General features: G+C 42.3%; 2 protein-coding genes across 4 annotated transcripts; one reads left to right on the top strand and one right to left on the bottom strand.

Moving 5' to 3' along the window:
* The first annotated feature begins 436 nt into the window (after window positions 1–436).
* ubxn11 (UBX domain protein 11) lies at window positions 437–4,495 on the top strand. Of its 2 annotated transcripts, none has more exons than XM_084357133.1 (13): window positions 437–625; window positions 720–760; window positions 1,465–1,581; window positions 1,785–1,885; window positions 1,966–2,017; window positions 2,100–2,179; window positions 2,264–2,369; window positions 2,454–2,671; window positions 2,746–2,823; window positions 2,898–3,167; window positions 3,274–3,347; window positions 4,075–4,224; window positions 4,311–4,495. In XM_084357133.1, the coding sequence occupies exons 1-13, from the start codon at window positions 555–557 to the stop codon at window positions 4,483–4,485; spliced, it is 1,533 nt and encodes a 510-aa protein (XP_084213259.1). In that variant the 5' UTR covers window positions 437–554; the 3' UTR covers window positions 4,486–4,495. The 2 variants fall into 2 exon arrangements, with proteins under 2 accessions (XP_084213259.1, XP_084213260.1); XM_084357134.1 differs by lacking the exon at window positions 2,746–2,823 and having other exon boundaries at window positions 438–625; window positions 2,898–2,985; window positions 3,064–3,167.
* A 1,004-nt stretch (window positions 4,496–5,499) lies between these two features.
* Window positions 5,500–17,563, bottom strand: cep85 (centrosomal protein 85). Of its 2 annotated transcripts, XM_084357934.1 has the most exons (14): window positions 17,472–17,563; window positions 16,507–16,566; window positions 16,271–16,402; window positions 12,192–12,985; window positions 10,822–10,952; window positions 10,504–10,621; window positions 10,184–10,369; window positions 9,485–9,637; window positions 9,247–9,401; window positions 9,023–9,140; window positions 8,216–8,266; window positions 8,012–8,119; window positions 7,664–7,907; window positions 5,500–7,358 (listed from the first exon to the last, which is right to left on the bottom strand). In XM_084357934.1, exons 2-14 carry the CDS (start codon window positions 16,544–16,546, stop codon window positions 7,195–7,197), a joined length of 2,394 nt encoding a protein of 797 aa, XP_084214060.1. In that variant the 5' UTR covers window positions 16,547–16,566; window positions 17,472–17,563; the 3' UTR covers window positions 5,500–7,194. The 2 variants fall into 2 exon arrangements, with proteins under 2 accessions (XP_084214060.1, XP_084214061.1); XM_084357935.1 differs by lacking the exons at window positions 16,271–16,402; window positions 16,507–16,566; window positions 17,472–17,563 and adding an exon at window positions 13,640–14,771.
* Between the last annotated feature and the right edge of the window lie 302 nt (window positions 17,564–17,865).

The following is a 17,865-nucleotide window of genomic DNA, read 5'->3' as shown; positions in this document are numbered from 1 at the left end:
CTGTGCCTGCAGCAGAGCGTCGTGAAGGCTTGGTGACAGATTGTTACACTGTATAACAGCGGGACATCAATATAATTTATCAAAAGTAATAACAAAAAAAAGAAAAACATACAGCCTGATTTATTTCATCAGCTGGTCCCATTAAAAGACACATTGTGTGAGGAGCTCTGCTTGTTTTTGCTGATTTACTGAGGGCAAAATAAATATAAATAAAAACATCTCATGACTTTATAAAAGCAAAATAGTTTATAACAGCAGCTACACTCATGACAAGTGTGTGACATAGAGAAACACACACACACACACACACACACACACACACACACACACACACACACACACACACACACACAGATAGAAACAGCGCCCTCCTGTGGCTGAAACAGGAACCATCCAGCCATCGCTTCACATTTCAGTGGCTCCCTCTGCGTTGCTACTGGCAACAGACTCCAAACAAACTGCAAGAAACACAGGAGAGCCCTCTGAACACACTCCTCTGAACAGACGCCTCTGAACAGGTGTGTGATATTCAGCTGCAGCAGTTTTCAGGTAAAATGAGTTCACCTTTGTCGATGCTGAAGAAAACGAGACGCGCCCCCCTGCAGGACCCTCTGGGTGAACAGGGGTAGGTCACACACTGCACGGACATATACAGGTGCTGACTTCACTGCTCAGGGAACAGACAGTGTGAGCTGTATTAACCTGTGTTTGACCTGCAGGGGCAGACAGAAGGTGCCTTTCAGGAGGGATCTGTTAAAAGGTATGTTGTTAGTCTGCGTTAAACACTGCACTGACAGCTCCCTGCAACAGCAGCTAGGAAAGGAAAGAACATTTAAAAATGTTTTATTGATCATTCACTTGTTAAAGCAGATCAGAAACAGGGGAAATAAGTGATTGAATGACAAATAAAAATGAAACAAGGCAAAGCTAAAACAGAATAATAAAAAAAATCATACTGAAATAATACTAATAAAGACTATATGCACTCCATCTCCCTTTACATATAGATATAAGCAATAAGGACAGTTGCACAGGATAATTGCACCCATAACCTGTGACACACATGGGGTGTAGTCATGTACTAAAGAAATTATATAAATATAAATGTAAATGTACACAGACATTGAATTGTACAGGATAGTTGCATGGTGTAAATATGAAGAATATTTATGTTTATATACTCTTTGTATAAGTACAATAGTATTATATAATTAAAAGTGGTATCAGGGACTTGAAGTATCAAAAGTCAAATTTGTAACGTGGCCTGTTGTTGTAACTGTTTTGCTATTATATATTACATCATTAGATTATGATCATCACTGCATTCATGTGGCATGTTTACTATTACTGTTTTTTTACTATAAATATCAAACTGCTCTTCCTAACAGGTAAAATATGAATATGATCTCTCTTTCAGTCCCCTTTTTTTTAACTGTCACATAATTTTGTGGTTTTTGTTTTCAGAATTTCAGGCAGGATTGGCTGATAATGATGAATCCTCTGATCCAAATCCTCCTCCGACCTCTCACACTGCAGCTAACTATGCCTCCGCTTCAAAGTCAAACACCTCATTAAAGAAAGGTATAATTAGTACAACGTTTTTTTTTTATTATTTCAAAGCCAAGTTTATCTGCTTTTATTTATTGTAAAACAAACCTAAATCTAATCATGTGATCATATAAATCATATTGATTTGTACTTACTTACTCAATCAACATACTGTATATATTTATAAGAGTGCGACGGATGCTTTTCACGTACTTCACGTACTTCACGTACTTCAGGTGTTCCACCGAGCGACTTTGAGCTCATGTCTGCCATGATGCAGCGGGTGACCCTGCTGGAGAAAACAGTGAGGAGCCAAGCGAGGGAGATCGAGCGCAAGGTGAACATGCAACTCCTCCAGACGAGCAGTAAACCCGCCTTTCAAACATGTTGAACTCTCACTTTACATTTTCTTTTAAGGATAAAAGGATTTCAGCTTTGGAAGAAAAACAAAGGCCTCTGAACGAATCAGGTAACAGACCTGAGTTGTATATATGTCTTATATCTCTTGATAAAAGGGTTTGATTGTGGCTACATTTCCTGTGTTGGTTTAGAGAGCACACATGAGCTGAGCGGCAGAGACGATCTTGAAAGAAGGTGCCAAAAACTGCAGAATCAAGTGTGTGAAATGGAGGTAGGATGATTAAATTAAACATTCATGTGTTTATATTGTGATTACACCACTCTGAATGCTGCTGATCACTACACTGTCTTGCAGAGCTTTCTGAGTGACTACGGTTTGATCTGGGTGGGAGATGGCGAGAGCAGTGACTCAGCTGAAAGCGATCAGCCACGGAGCGTAGAGAGAGGCCTTCTGCAGCCAGGTAGTTTGTTATCTGCTGACCTCTTTATAGGCTTCCTCTTCTACCAAAAGGATTCCTAACATGCTGGTTATCTTCCCTGTACAGATGCCTCTGCAGTCAGGAGCTTCCGCATGAACTTTGACCTCGTGGTGCAGAGGATCAGGGAGCTGAACATCCTCACAGGGGACGGCGAGTGTTTCGTACGATCGACAGCCACGGGGGCGCAGTTGGCAAAGAAGGATCCTATTCGACTGAGTCTCTACAGCAACGGGATCGTCATGTTCGATGGTCCTTTCCGCTCTTATCAGGAGAACAGCACCCAGGTTAGCTTACGAAAGTTGTACAACATACTTCTGTTCTTTGGTGGTTTCGAACTCACTTTCTTTGGTTTATGCAGCGGTGCATGCAAGATCTGATGGCTGGGTATTTTCCATCCGAGCTTCAAGAAAGATTCCCAGATGGCGTCCCTTTTGAGGTTTGTTTCTGTTTTTCTCCGAGCTGATGTGTAAATACGCGACTTATTGCTACTTGTTATAATATTTTATGCAGGTTCATGACAGGCGAGATGAGGAATTCATCTTCAGGCCACCGTGGGATAGATTTCCTGGTGAAGGTCAGGCTGTTCGAGGGGAGAAAGGTGAATCTGGTCTGTCCTGCAAACATAAAACTGACACTCCTTACGTTGTCTTCATCGTCATTCTCATATGTTCTTCAGGCAAGAAGCTGAGCGTGGATCAGTTCCTCAACAGGTTACCAAAGGTGGTAGTACAGGCTGGTCGGGTGATTGACATCAGGGACTCACTGAGGGACGCCCTGCAGGTACGGACTCCTGTTTAGCAGATGATCACTACAGTGCGCCAACCTTCCTGTCTGTACTTGTGTCTGATTCACTGCAGTAGGCTCATTATCTAACAACTTTCACTAGGGTTCATCTGACGCCCAGAGCAGCGACTCAGTGATCCTGATAGACACACCGGCACTGCAGGCCATGAAAGAGAGGTATTACACGTTTTGTCATCCTTCATGTGAGCCTAAACTGACAATTAGTTGACGCACCAGTGGTGGTCAGCCATCGCAAACTCATGTAATGGCTCACAAACTTTGTTAGAAGCTGGAACCAACTGTCAGATATATATATTATATATATATTTTTGAGGAAAAGAGATACTTTTACTGTGCATTGGTGCTCCAAATCAACTCCCATGATCCCACACTACTTACATCTTTTGTTTTGTTTTGAAAGATGGACCCCCAGTGGCAGAAATTACATATAGTGCATTTAAATCGTAGAAGATGAAGAGATAAAATATGTCAGGCTGAAATTACGATGCACCAATCTAAATATTTCAATGTGATCCAAAGGAAAATGTTGCATTTTGGGTTTAATAAGTCTCTCAGTGTAAGATACAAAATGCTCTGTACATGTGATGTTGTAGAAATAATTATCAACCATGTAGAAGTTACAAGGAAAAACAGGGTTAAAAGGGGTTAAAGGAATTACTTGATTCACGAACACATGACATGATGTAAAGGCTGATTAAAAGGCTGATGTGACCGCAGCGGCTGATTGTGGGGGATTACTGTATGCACTGGTCTGAAAAAATAGGGCAGGTCAACATGGAGAGCCAGCGCACAGAGCTTGTGATGTGGACCACGAGTCAGATCTGATGTCTCAGCCTCTGTCATTATCAACATATGAAGTGTGTTTAAATTCTCTACCTTACAGACTGCAGGCGTTCAACACTGACCAGCCTGCGTCCGCCCGAGACGTTATCACACTCAAGGTGAAGTCAGAAGATGGGAATCATACTTTCATACTGAAAATGTGCCTCTTAGAAACAATCGGCCAGCTGCGACAGTATCTGGACACACATAGGTGAGACGATGTCCTCCTGCACTGTCAAAAAGTCTTTATGTCTTTACAACATGTGACAACGGTTGATTGTATTTCTTGCATTACAGAGGTGGTGGTCTCCCCAGGTATGACATCATCAGCGTGTGCCCACAGTGCTGCTACGATGACGACTGCCAGACACTCCAATCATGTGGGCTCACGACTAACGCTACTCTGCTGCTGCGAATGAAGAAACATCACCCCCATCATTCACTGACTGAAGTTAATAAAATAAACTCATAAAGTAGCTATGCTTGTAGGGGATTATTTTTAAAGCAGCCTTTCTCACAGCAGACCTTTTCACTTGACGTATCACCAAAAACATGCGTTATTAATAACATTTATGATGGCTTTCCCTTCTGTGGCATGTGGAGATGTCTCCATTGAGATAGCCATAATACCAATCTAATACCACTGCTTTTTTTTTTTTTTCCCCAATTGTAAAAACTGTACACCTCGTGATGTGGAACTGGGACCATTACTTAACACAAGGATGGGGATTGTTTGGTGGTCCACTGTGACTGAATGAATGTAACCGATACCAGACACGTCATGACACTGACAAAGGAAACAGTGTTTTATGTGGCTCAGTCATGACATTGTCAGTGAGGTAGAAAGTACCCGAAGGTTATATATTAAAAGTACAGATACCAGTGTTAAATATTACTTGGGTAAAAGTGAAAATCACCCATACAGATGGTTCTAAAGAAGAAGTCTTAAAGTATCTGATGTTTAATATTCACTAGTATCAAAAAGTAATTTTCTGGCAATAAACGGACTTCACTATCAAAAGTATGAGTAAATTACACATACATCTGCCTGGCTGGTTGCTGGCTCTGATATTCAGCATTTTTCTGATTATCAATATCAGTTTTTTTTTTTACTTGTTTGCCAATAAATACTTTTAAAAAGTGCTACTTTGGCTCTAAAGCAGTATGCAATCTGCAAAGCAGTAAGTAAATAGTATTATCATATAAATGTAGGAGAGTAAAAAGTACATTTGCCTCCAAAATCTAGTAGTGAAAGTATAAAATAGCAGAAAATGGAAATACTTGAAGTATCTCAAAATGGTACTTAGGTACAGTACTTCAGTAAATGTACTTAGTTACAGTCTATCACTGGTCATTGCCAATATCAATGTGGCATTGTGACTCAGAGGATCAGTTACAGGAAGCTGGTACTCATGGATGAAAGCACTGCAGTTAAACAATCAAATACATCGCAATGAAATTGGAAATAAAAACTTGGAACAGAACAAAATGTTGAAAATCTTTATTTCTAAAATATGCAAATACAAACGAGGACAAAAGTATGAAAATATAAACATCTTTTTCCCTTTTGCAAAAACATTTGAGATGTTAAGGCATGCGGAGCCTGACTTTCCAAAGAGAAATCTTGTGCTAATCGAGTTTTTAAAAAAGGTCCCATGAAATGAAAAATGGCTTGTGTGTCCCTGGGTGTGTTGTTCTGTGTGACTTTTGTCCAAAAAGTCATTGTTGCATATTTTTTATATTAAAATCCCTTTCTCTTCTTGTAAAGTGTCAAGTTTAGTTTTTTAAAATGGCTTATTCCATCCAGTACCAATGTGATGGGTGATTTCGGGGTGAACCAGCCAGCCCCTCGTCCTCTCATCATCATCATCACCATGTGGGATTAAAACACGTCCCACTGCCACCTGCCAATCTTTGTCCCTCCCGACATGAAATCTAACATCCAAACATTTCATCTAATACGACACACATCAAACCACAGGAGTAGAGAACTATCTTAAAGACACTTCATGGGACCTTCACACTTTGTGGACACATTAGCACGTTGTTAGTCAGAAACACATTAGGGGGACTCACTGAGTTGTCAATGCAAACAAAGAAAATAAATAATACTGAAGATTAATACTGTCAAATGCAACTCAGTCATATCAACCTGAAAAAACAGTATACTGTGAAGTTTTCAGATTCTACAAACGTCACACAGACTGAAGAGGTTCAACTAACTTCATTTATCTACCAGGGACAAAAAAACAAAACAGTGTAGGGGGCGACCACGAGCCCAAAGTTATCTGCTACATTCAGAGTCAGGGAATGTATTGACTATCCTACTGGTTAATACACTGAGAGAAAGGTCATATTGGAAGAGTCAGCTGCAAACAGCCCTTTGTGGTTGGTCTAAAAATGAATTAGCATTGTGGTTGCAAACGTGACAGGAAGGCACATGGTTGGCGTTCATTCGAACGAGGCCTGCAGCAGAGAGAAGCGTTCACAGACATTCACAGGCTGCTTCGACCGGAGTTTCTTTGGTAATAAAACTGTTGGGAGGCCTGTCGGTGCGAGAAGCTGATTTGGTATTTGTCAAGTCTTACACCTCACAGCAGAGTCTCATGTTACACCATTTTAAATAATGGCGTGTCAGTAACATGTTCCTTGTGAATTCAGTTAAAAGCAAAATAGTTTCAGTTGATTGTCAACCACTTCTTGAATAATTCCCCTCGAGAGGGAAATTGAGATTTAAATAAATTATATTTGTGGGACTTCTACACAAATACTTATCCACTAGAGTGGAACACAAAGTATAAGACTGTTTGGTAACGGACAGTATCATGTCATCATTATTTAAAAAAAAAACAACAAAAAAAAACACACGCACACACATACAATGCTTAAGAGGATCAAGTATTAGAGGTAAGTTATTTTCTGTTAGCCCTTGGACTGAAATAGATGAACTCACCGGGGAGGGGGATGGGAGGGATCTGAGCTACAGGCAGGCTTGAGAATTGACGTACAGTCTGTCTGAGGAGAAGCTAAACCATTTGGGCTTTCCTCTGTCCTCATTTTAAGAAAATTAAAATCCAGTCCTCTGTCTGACATTCAGTAACCGAAAGACAAGCCCATTTTAGATGCTCCAGAGGTGAAGTGGGGCTCAACGAGAGTTCCTTCCGTCACCTGGGTGGCGAGGTTATTGGGTGATGCAGTTTTCTCCCATGTCCTGCGCGTAACGGTCCAGTATCACATTGCGCAGTTCCTCGACGTCTCGACGGAGCTGCTGAGCTTCAACCAGCTTCTTCTGTAGCACCTCTGGACTCATCCAGTTCTCTGCCTGCTCTGCCACGGGAGGGGGCGCTGGAGGAGCAAAACATGAGTCTGATTTCGCGTTGTGCAAACAGTTTATTACATTTAAATAGAGGCACTGTTCCTAAACGTTTTTTCGACCAGAAAACAATTTTCAATTAGTGAGTTTATGAAGTAATGCTTCTAAATTTCAACCATTACCTGACTATGCATATAGTCTATGTTGTCCAATAATTGCCAGAATGCCATGAACATTTTGGTTGGCTCTGGTTTGATTTTTTTCTGTTCTTATCTTGAAGAGGTGCCTGAGCTCTATTATCAACAAGAGAGAAGAGTAGCATTCAAGAAGTGCTTACATGTGAGGCCGAGCAGCAGGGAGAGGTTGGGGTCTTGTCCCTGCGCTCTCTGGGTCAGGATGCTGCACAGTGAGCGCAAGTCACTGAGGCAGGAAGCGATCTCTATATGAAGCTTCTGTGTGAGATGAGCTCCTGCTGGCTGCAGAGCAGAGGAGGCCTGACTGGTGCCTTTCTCCTCTGCATCGCTCATTTGCTCCTGCAGGGTCAGATTCTGATCCATCAGTTCCTGGTTCTGGACCGACAGCTGAAACACAGACGTCAGCGTCAACGTTACCCAGTGTCAGGCGATTTCTAACGAGGTTTGTGAAGGACACACGGGTTCATTTTTGGGGGGATTATCTATCTCACCTCCTTCATGGCTGTGTGAAGCTCAAACACATTCTGCTCTTTGGCCAGCACCTCTTCTCTGAGAGCCTGAGAGCTGTTCTCTTCCTGAGATATCTGCTCCTCCAAAGCCTGCAGACACAAACATATAAAGACAAATGTTATGAGACTATAAAACAGGGCAGTAACCACACAAATCACTGAGACTCATTGTGAAGAGATAAACACCTGGATCTGGGAGCCGAGTTGCTCCATCATTCGGTGCTGCTTCTCAATGACCTGCAATAAAATAAAATGGAGCTTTAAAAAAATCTTTCTATTCTTATTATCACATTACATCTTTCTCCTGCTTGTTCTTTGGGACCTGGAGGTTACGACCTTAGTTTGATGGGAATTGTGCGTGTAAGTGTATGACCCTAATTGTTTACTTTGAGGCAAAGCACACAGCAGCAAAGCTAACATGGTAAACAGTACAAAGAAAGAGTAGCCACGCTCTAAAAGTAATGACCAGATGAACAAATATTACTAAGAAAATACTGAAATTGTTCTACTGTTCGTTTGTTGGACCGTTTCATTTTGTTGCTTTAACTACGATATGCAGGAATAAACTTTGATGTAACACTTCTCGTTGGTTAAACTTTAACTGAACACACACGTCGATCTGACCTCACTCAGATCGACTTTTTGAAGCTGGAGTATTTTTGGGTCAAACAGATAAACTACAGTTATATTGTACAGAATGAGCAATTTTTGCATTCTAGTATTTGGGAGAAGTAAATTTAAACTTTTTTAATGCAATATAGGTCTGTACAGGCGATGCATGAAGGGACAGAATGAGGTCCAGCTAGTGTATTAATGATACATTCAGTGCTAATGTTTTGCCTCAGCCCTACTCAATCAAAATTCCTTGTAAAACCACTGTACTTTGTGAAGGAAGGCATTCCAAGTATTTAAATAAAAGCGGTCACGCAAGTACTACAAGTACCCAAATGAACTTTAAAAGAGAAAACACAGAACAGACAAATACCAACAGACCTTTTTCAGTCTCTGCTGCTCCTCTCTCAGAGTGTTGTTCTCTCCTCTGAGCTTCTCAATATCCAGTGAAGGCAGTCTGGCTCCATCCTCCAGGCCCTGCTGTACCCGCTGCTGCATGCTGATGAGGACAAAAATAAAAGCACATATTATGCAATGTTGTTTCTGAATTAATGTTCCCACTGAGAGGATGGCACATTGTTGTCAGACTGTGTTTTTGTACGTACTCAGTAATGGTGGTCAGCAGGTCTCTCTCCCTGCGTTTCTGGTCATCCAGATGTGCATCTTTTTCCCGTAGTTGTGAGTGCGTCGTCTCCAGACAGACCTCCAACTCTTGTACTTTCTCCTGGAGCTGAGCCACCTGCTGTTCAGCCTCTAGAAGCTGATGCAAAACACAACAAAAATCCAAATTTAATGATTTAAATCAGAGAAGATGCAGTAAGACTGGACAAAACGGTTTCTAACCTGCTTGTTCTGGCCCTGGTAGTCCTCCAAGGTGGGCAGGTCAGCTAGATAGCGCTCCAGAGTCTCGATACGCTGCTGGTTCTCTCTCTTCAGTTCAGACTCCTTCTGACACTTCTTCTTTAGGTTGTTGATGTGCTTGTCTCGACTGCGGATCTGTGCAAGTGGGAGAATATGATCAAATGTGGCAAGTGATAGGTGCTACACTCATTCATAACTCAGAGAAAGTGAGAAAACTCAATGTTAAAATGTGAGACTGTTCATACAAACACCATCACACATCAGCCACAGAGGAGCTGCTTTAGCACCTATCTTTCATCTGTTTATATGAAATTTAGTGAGTGGACTTGTTATCAGTTATACGCAGCATGTAGGATCTATTTATCTTAGAGAATAACAGTGATTTTATCAACAGAATCTCTGCTCCTGTGGGCAGAGTAGAAAGCTTCCTGTACAGTTGTTTCCTGTAAACTGAGGCAGGAAATTTGACTAAATTTGACAGCTTCTCTTCATTACCAAGTATAGAAATTTAAATGCAGTTCTCATCCAACACATGCCACTAAACAGAAGCAAAGTGAACAGTTTGTAAATACATACAGTATATCTTCATTTTATCTTGTCATATAGTGCTATATTTTTTTATACCCTTCAATGCTTGCTTGCAACACTGTGTGCTAGAGAATACGTCAGGGAAACACCAACCCTCTCTTCCTGTTTCTTCATCTCCTCTGAGTGTCTCTCACAGGCCTCCTTCAGGCTGTCAGTCAGTCGTCGCGTCTCGGCCTCAACTGCCCCCAGCCTGCGCTCTGCCTCCGCCTTTTCAAGGACAGCACAGTCGGTACGCTCGGTAAACTGCGCCCTCAGGAACACGTTCTCCCTCTGAGCCTCCTGGAAAGCCACCATGTGATACCAAGACTTCAATAAAGATTCTTGAGGGTAAATATTTTGTAAGGAGGATGACTGATGTATAATAGAGGGTTCTCTGTGTTCCTCTCTACAAGATAGTTTGTGTTTTCACTAACCTGCAGCCGTAGCATGCACATGTCCCCGTAAGAAGCTCCTCTGCCCAGGAGTGCTCCTTGGACCTGCAGCTCGCTTTCCCTCAGACGCTGCTCCAACTGGATCATATGCTGCTTTTGTCTGAATCACGACCAGGTCCAAGCATCATCACCAACATGAGAACACCAAATAAAGTCAGCAACACAGTGGAAAGTACAGCAATGTAGAGCCTTTACCACAGTATGAGGTCAAGATTAATTTCCTTATTATCAAACAGTGAGACAAAGATTCCCTCCCCTCAACATAACGTCCCCACATGAGCAATTATGTGAAGCACTTGCCTCTCAATGATGAGCTCCTTCTCCTTCAGCAGACTCTCACTGGCTTTGACCAGAGCGTCCCACTTGCCAGACTCTGAGTGAGTTGGCGTCGAGTACAGAGATGGGTACTGACCCACTCCAGCACTCATCAACTGTAACAAAAAGAGAAAAAAACATCTGACAGTCAGAGCTGCAGCATGTGGAGAGCATATGTAATGGTGATGAGAGAAAATAAATAAACTGTATGCTCATTTGACAGCCTACTATATCTCAGCGCAGTATAGACAGTGTGAAGTACAAGTAATACAGATGTTGACAGAAATACAAAAATAGTCACATGAAACAAAATGCAGACAGCTCTGGAATTACCGTTAGCTTTGCTTAGCCTGACAGTCAAATTATTCTTCTATCACAGACAGCACACATCTGACAGCAGACACTATGTCAATAACAACATGGCAGTTTCAAATGACGATCATAAAGGAGAACTAAAACTTGATGAGGATCCAGCCATGCCAATCTCTCTCTTTAGAACTGAATGTAATTACACCTCAGTGACTATTTTAAGTCTTTTTTCCAACACACATTGAAAGCACTGCCAAATGTCAGCGTATTCTGGTGCCCTGAAGAAAACCATCAGCACCATGAATGAATGGATGCTTTGACAGCCAATCACTTCCTTCATGAGGCAATGTTTGAATAATCATCACTGCTAAAACGCGGACGTTGTTTCTTTACAAGGTAAATATCCTGATGAGTCCAGTTAGATTTTGTACTTGATTAGTCTGCCAAGTCTCAGTCTCATCTCAAAGTTAAATTTTTCCAAATTGTGTAAAACAATTCAATATTGTGTAATAATATACAAGTGAATTAGTCAGCACACAGCAGATGGAAGTGGCAACAGTCACTCGAGACTGGTCAGCATCTGTCAACATTGCTGAATTGGTAAAGAGCTGTTGTGCAACAGCTCTTTACAGCTTGCAAGAGAGAAGCTGCGACAAGCGTTGACCAAGCAGTGGATTTTCAGAATTAAAAGCATAATAACTTTTTTATAAACCTCACAAAAATCCTTTGAAGTTGTTGCGATTTAGACTTTGCTGATTAACTTGACATGTCCTTCTTTAAAATAGGACAGGGCGTCTGTATGGCTTCAGGCTTTATACAGTGAAACGCTGTATTCCCAGTGTTGACCTATATATGTGTCGGGACCTAAATTTCAGATGTCCACAAACAACCGACTGCCCCACATGTCTACTCCAAAGTGTTTTTGTCGGAGAATTCACCTCACCCCATTCATAGCAGCTAAAACAAGATTAAGAAACTCTACTCTATTTGGTTTGTTGTCTTTACCTCTAGCGTAGTGTTATTTTCTATTGAAAAGAAATGCTTACCTGCATTTGTTCCACTTGCAGGCGTAAACTCTCCAGTTGCTGCTTATGCTGCTGTTGTTGCTGCCAGCTGGACATTTCACTACATCTGTCCTGCCGCAGTGGATCGTAACCCTTGGAGCCTGCATGCTCCCTCAGCAGAGCCTGTGTCTGCAGGCTCAGAGGGTTTGCATAAACTCCAGGAGATCCAGCCGTACCAGGCTGACCGCCCCTCTGATTAGAGGTTTCTGCTGTGCCGGGAACCCCAGGCCTTGCCTCAGGCAGAACTTTATAGCTGTGCTCCATGGCTCCTCTGTAGGCCTCAGACACACAGTCTGAGGGGTCTCTAATCCCAGTAGCTTGTAATCGGAGTCTGACATCAGGGCATAACCCCCCTAGCAGCACTGACTGATTTAGCGTAGGCTCCACAGCAGGAGTGTCAAACCTCTGGCCCTCGTCCACCCGTGTGTGATCCGAAGGGAAAAGCGAGTGGTCCAGTCCATTGACGAGGCTGCGGTAGCGGCTCAGGCAGTCTGGTTTTGGCCCCACAAGATCACCTCCCAGACCAGCCTGAGCATCCAAGTTGGGCGAAGATGCTGATTTGGAGAGAGAGGAAGACTTTGAGGTCGAGCCACTTGGGGTTCTGGAGCCAGAGGAAGACCTGTGACCCTCAGAGGACAGAGAGTCCTCCTGGAAACATGACTGGGGCTTAGAGGCCGGGGCTCCGGCCGTGGATGGCATGACATGTGCAGTGGGTATGGGGATCTGACTGCGGATGGGCTGGAAAGGGGGGCTGCTGCTGGTGGTACTGCAGAAATCTTTAAAGAGTAAAAGAAGAACGAGTCATTAGAAATCGCATTTAACATACAGACAGACCTTGTTAAATCAGTGCAGAATATCTAGAGCAATACTGCAGGCCATATTCTCTATTTTCAGTCAGTGATGTAAAGTAGATGCAGCAGGGTTTATGGGTGGCCTACTTTGATGATGAGGTGTCACCACTGAAAGAATTAACTGGCTCAGACTGACTCAACCCAGGGAATAGGCTTATTATAGACTTAAACCAATGTGCAGAATAAAGACTCTGGATTACCTGATTAACAAAAACAATATGTTGCAGTAAAGAACTGATAAAACCTGGGTTAGCTGCCATGTAACTGAGTGTAGATGTGAGACAATTATTCTGTTACCACAGAAATGCTGACTAAACGGTCTTCCTTTTTAATTAGCAGAAACCCCTGTCATCATTCCCTTAAAGGCATAGAATGATAACCACCCTCAGAGTACATTCCCAAACCACTTCATTAAATCATGCGCAAAAATGTTAACTGTCTTCATTTGGAAACCTCAGAGATCACACTATGCTTAGAAAAGAACTTCAAATACACAGCAAAGATCACCACAACCAACCTACAGAGATCTCTGCAAGCTACAACACAAGTCAAAGTTACATAAATCTGTTTTCAACAAACCTGAGAGACCTGCTGATGTCTGGAAATCTGGCATTCACTCCAACGCAACAAACATGTTATTAGCTGAGGCATTTTTTTCTACAGCTGAACTGAGCCGAGCTGAGCAGCACAACGCTTTCGATCAAAACAGTCCGTTCTCTGCATTTCTGGGCAGTACCAAAATCGACTTCTGAAGCTAAGACTGACAGCGTTGCAGTAGGCAGTCCCTGTCCCCCAAAGTTGTATTGTCCTCCAACAGCCGAACCAGCTTGTATCAAGCTCTGACCAAACACACAAACAGGCGTACACAGGAAAGGTTAGGGGTATTAATAGCCCACATCTCAGGTTACAGAGTGATCTGTGGGTGCCGCTTATTTAAGCACCTTGCCTCCTCCCACTAAAACACACATCACACACACGTGTACATCCAAAGTCAAAGACTGATCACTCGGCTCAGTTTAAATCACAACTTCATAAAACTAGAGACTCGTCACGATCACAGATGAAAATAGCCATTAGTAAAAAAGGCACGACACATTGAGAAATCAACATGAATCAAGATATCCGGGAAGGTGTAACTACAGATATAAAAGAAAGCCTCCAGGGTCCACTTACTCATGACTGGCTCCAACAAGTCTAAACTACTCTGCAAGAAGAACATTTGCTTCATATTTGCTCAACAGACATTCCTTTGGAGAGTATATAACATAATGCAAATTACCTGTAGCTGTAAAACACCAGGCCACTAACATCAAAAGACAATGTTCCTTTCTTATTCTTCAAAAAAATGTGCATCTACAACTGGTCATTATTGTGGCTAAATTTGGGGCTAATTGTCATGTTGCTAGGCACGGCTGTCAGTTTAAATGCTGGGACAAAGCTGTACCAGCAGCTGTAGCGTGCTCAACAGTTGTAACCAAACAAGTCAGGCCTGTAAAAAGAAGTTACATTCATCAAAAAGCCCATGCAAAGACCACATAAACATGTAAAAGGGTTTGGGGAAAAAAATTGGGCAAACTGAACAAAAGATGGAAAAAGCAGCTGGGTCGCAATGTGCTTGAAGGCAGCTTCAATCATCCTAGTAATGTTGTCTTACAGGTCCTGAAGGATTGTGAGAGAACACTAAACACCTCGGGACATGTCTTACTGTTCATTTGGAAGATGCAGAAGATATGCATATACTTATATTACTAATTGTTCTCTACACTTTCCCTTTCCTTTCAGCTTTAGTGATGTTTATCTGGATACTGGACAGGTGACGGGACGTGTGCAGAGGTCTTTCCATCAACACAGGGATCAGGGAAGTTCTAAAACACACAGCAGTTTATGAAGGAGTGAGCACTGAACAACTTCATTATTAAAATGTAAAATTGACTCATATACCTTTGCTATTAGTCAGCTATTCAGAGTGACTATGGGTGCTATTGTCACCCTAGAGATTAGACATCATGTGTAAAAATGCAACTAAGGGTTTTTTTTTCCATTTATCGATTAATCTACCATCAATATTCAAAGTTAATTGTTTAGTCTATTAAATGTCAAACAATTATGAAAAATGCTCCTCACAATTCCTAGAGCCCAAAGTGACGGCTTCAAATTCCTTCTTCTGTCCAATCAACAGTACAAAACCCAAAGACTCTTCATTTACTCTCATAATTGACAGAGAAAAGCAGCACATCCTCACATATAAGCAGCCAAACCATCAACATTTTAGCTTGAAAACTGAAACAATAAATCTACTATCAGAATAACTGGCAACTAATTTTCTTTCAATCGACTGATCGTGGCAGCTCTAGTGTTAAACTCATCCTTAGGACGACCGCTGGAAGGCAAACACACCGCTGTAACTAAATGTAAGGAGAAAAGACCGTTGACCTGTTTGCAGTCATTATGAATAGTCTCCAACAGGCAGCCCTGCCATGAATACCAGCTTTGTTAAGTTCAAACCCCACAGTGTTGATACACCTCTGATGATTTTCCAGTTTATTATTTTGTAGTGTTTCCTGTTACACATGGGACCATCCACCCCCAGCGGGCCAGCAATTACATGGGACCTTTCTGATACTGCATGTTTGCTATTCTTTCCACCCAGTGTATGGATACAAATATAGCACATTTCCCATCTAAAAATCATACCAGTGTTAAACAAAAAACTCTTTGAATGTGACATTTCACTCCACAGGCAAGGTCCCGTCTCCATTTAGCAGTCCAGTCCTGGCATCCCAACACCCCATTCTCCTGATTAACCCATAACACCAAAGTAGTGCAGCAGAGCCTTGGGGCATTTTAGGATGGGACTTTAATCTACCTCTGCAAATCTCCCGAGCACCCACAGTGGATCATGAACATTTTTCTCACTCTATAAATAGAGCAAGAAACAGCAAGAGAAATGTGAAGACGTGGCCTGGCATGACTGTTCTCTACTTTCAAATCAGCTTGAACACCAATTAAAAAGTATACTAGTTTACCCATTAACAACCACATTTTAGAATACAAACATCCTGTAAAGTTGACAATAATAAAGAGAACAGCCACCACGAAAGCATCTCACTCTAGAGTGCAAACTGGAGCTCCATTGGTGACAGGCAGACTTCAAAACAACATTACATAACACATGCTACAGGCAGGGGAGGAACAAGCAAAAGTCATCACCTTCTGTACTGTCAGATGCTGAGGTGCCAAGACCAGTGTCCCCACTATCCGATGTTCCAGGCCGGCGGCCAAAGCGGCTTTGGAACTTCTCCGACACAGCTGGCGTCTGCCACTCCATGTCAGCGAACCGAGCTAATGTATATTTGTGAAACAGGACAAAGGCAACAGAGGAGTATATAAACACAGGCTGAACTGACATGCAGATTGCGCATTTTGACTGCAGAGTGTCAACTTACCCGCTGGTTTGGAGTCAATATATCTCTGTGAGGTTGTCATTCCATACAACACAATGTCACCTGATTGAAACAAAGGAGAAATGACATTATTCGCTTTGTGTTGTGGTTTTGAATCACAGGACCAACTTGACAAATTTAAAATGTTCAACATATTCTTAAGGTTTAGTTAACTGGGAAAACAGTGGAAGATGCTGGCAAGTAGGTTTTAGTGATGAACCAGGGACTGAGATCTGAACAAAAGCTCCTTTCTTGCACACTGTATATAATGAACTGCACGTCCACGGCCTCGGACTCAGCAGCTGTTCGCTCTTGACTGATACGCTCACCTATCAAACTCATCTGCCCATCAACATGCCAGAAACAACCTCGACATACTTTTCTGGGTAGCAACGAAAATAACAACATGAGCACATGTCTTTGCGTTACATAAGCGGTTACACAAACATTTCTATCCCTAAAAGAGGTTACAGGAAGTGGTGCGTTACATTATTTGTGGCAAAGGATTACTGATGGATACACGCAGTCCGAGATGCAGCCTGGTTGCTACAAACTAATCCTCTTCACCAGATAATTCATAAAGGAAATGACTGGCAAACAGTTACACAGCCAAGACAAGCCATTAGCTAAACGTGACTAATCGCTAAATTGGATTTGTTAAAATTACACCATGCTAGCCCGATGCGACAGCCATCTCTACCACGATCTGGACTGTTTTAAAACAAATGCTTGAAGATTTCCTCGCCGTAACGCCAAATACTGTTGTACTATGATGCGCTGTACCGTTAACCATTTTAGCTAATCCATCAAATCCGTTTCCGTCTAACAAGCTAGCTAACGGCTAACACAACGCTGGCGTTCAGTTAGCTACTTGAGTTCACATTAACGTTACAAATATCTGTGAGCTTTCGTGCTAACATTACTGTAGCTCAACTAGTTGTCGGTGCTGACAAAAAAGGTTACTTTACCTTTCTCACAGAAACAGAAAGTAGTCAGAAATCTCTGTTTGAGGCTGGAAACCGAAGCCGAATCTGTACCATCCGCTGCTGCTGCTGCTGCTGCTGTTGTTCCGCTAGCCAACTGAACAGATTCCCTCTGATGGCAGGCAACCCCAGAGACAATAGCCGCTTGTTTAACGTCACAGCGCCGCCCGTTGAACAGCAACGCTTCGTGTTGTCTGAGAAAACGTTTGAGGGTTTCCTGTGTGAAACCTGCGAGCGTAGTCAGCGGTTACATTTGCAGACTACAGCCGCCAAAACTGGAGCGACGATGTTTTCAAGACTCTTTCTTTAATGTTACTGTTAACGCAACAACAAAATGGCAGGGCTCATTCTGCCATATAACAAAAACCTCTACGGTCAC

This window comes from Pagrus pagrus (assembly GCF_965226575.1).
Source record: "Pagrus pagrus genome assembly, chromosome: 7".
NCBI classification, from domain to species: domain Eukaryota; kingdom Metazoa; phylum Chordata; class Actinopteri; order Spariformes; family Sparidae; genus Pagrus; species Pagrus pagrus.
Note: the sequence above shows the minus strand (reverse complement) of the source record. Positions and strands in the feature narration are given on the sequence as shown.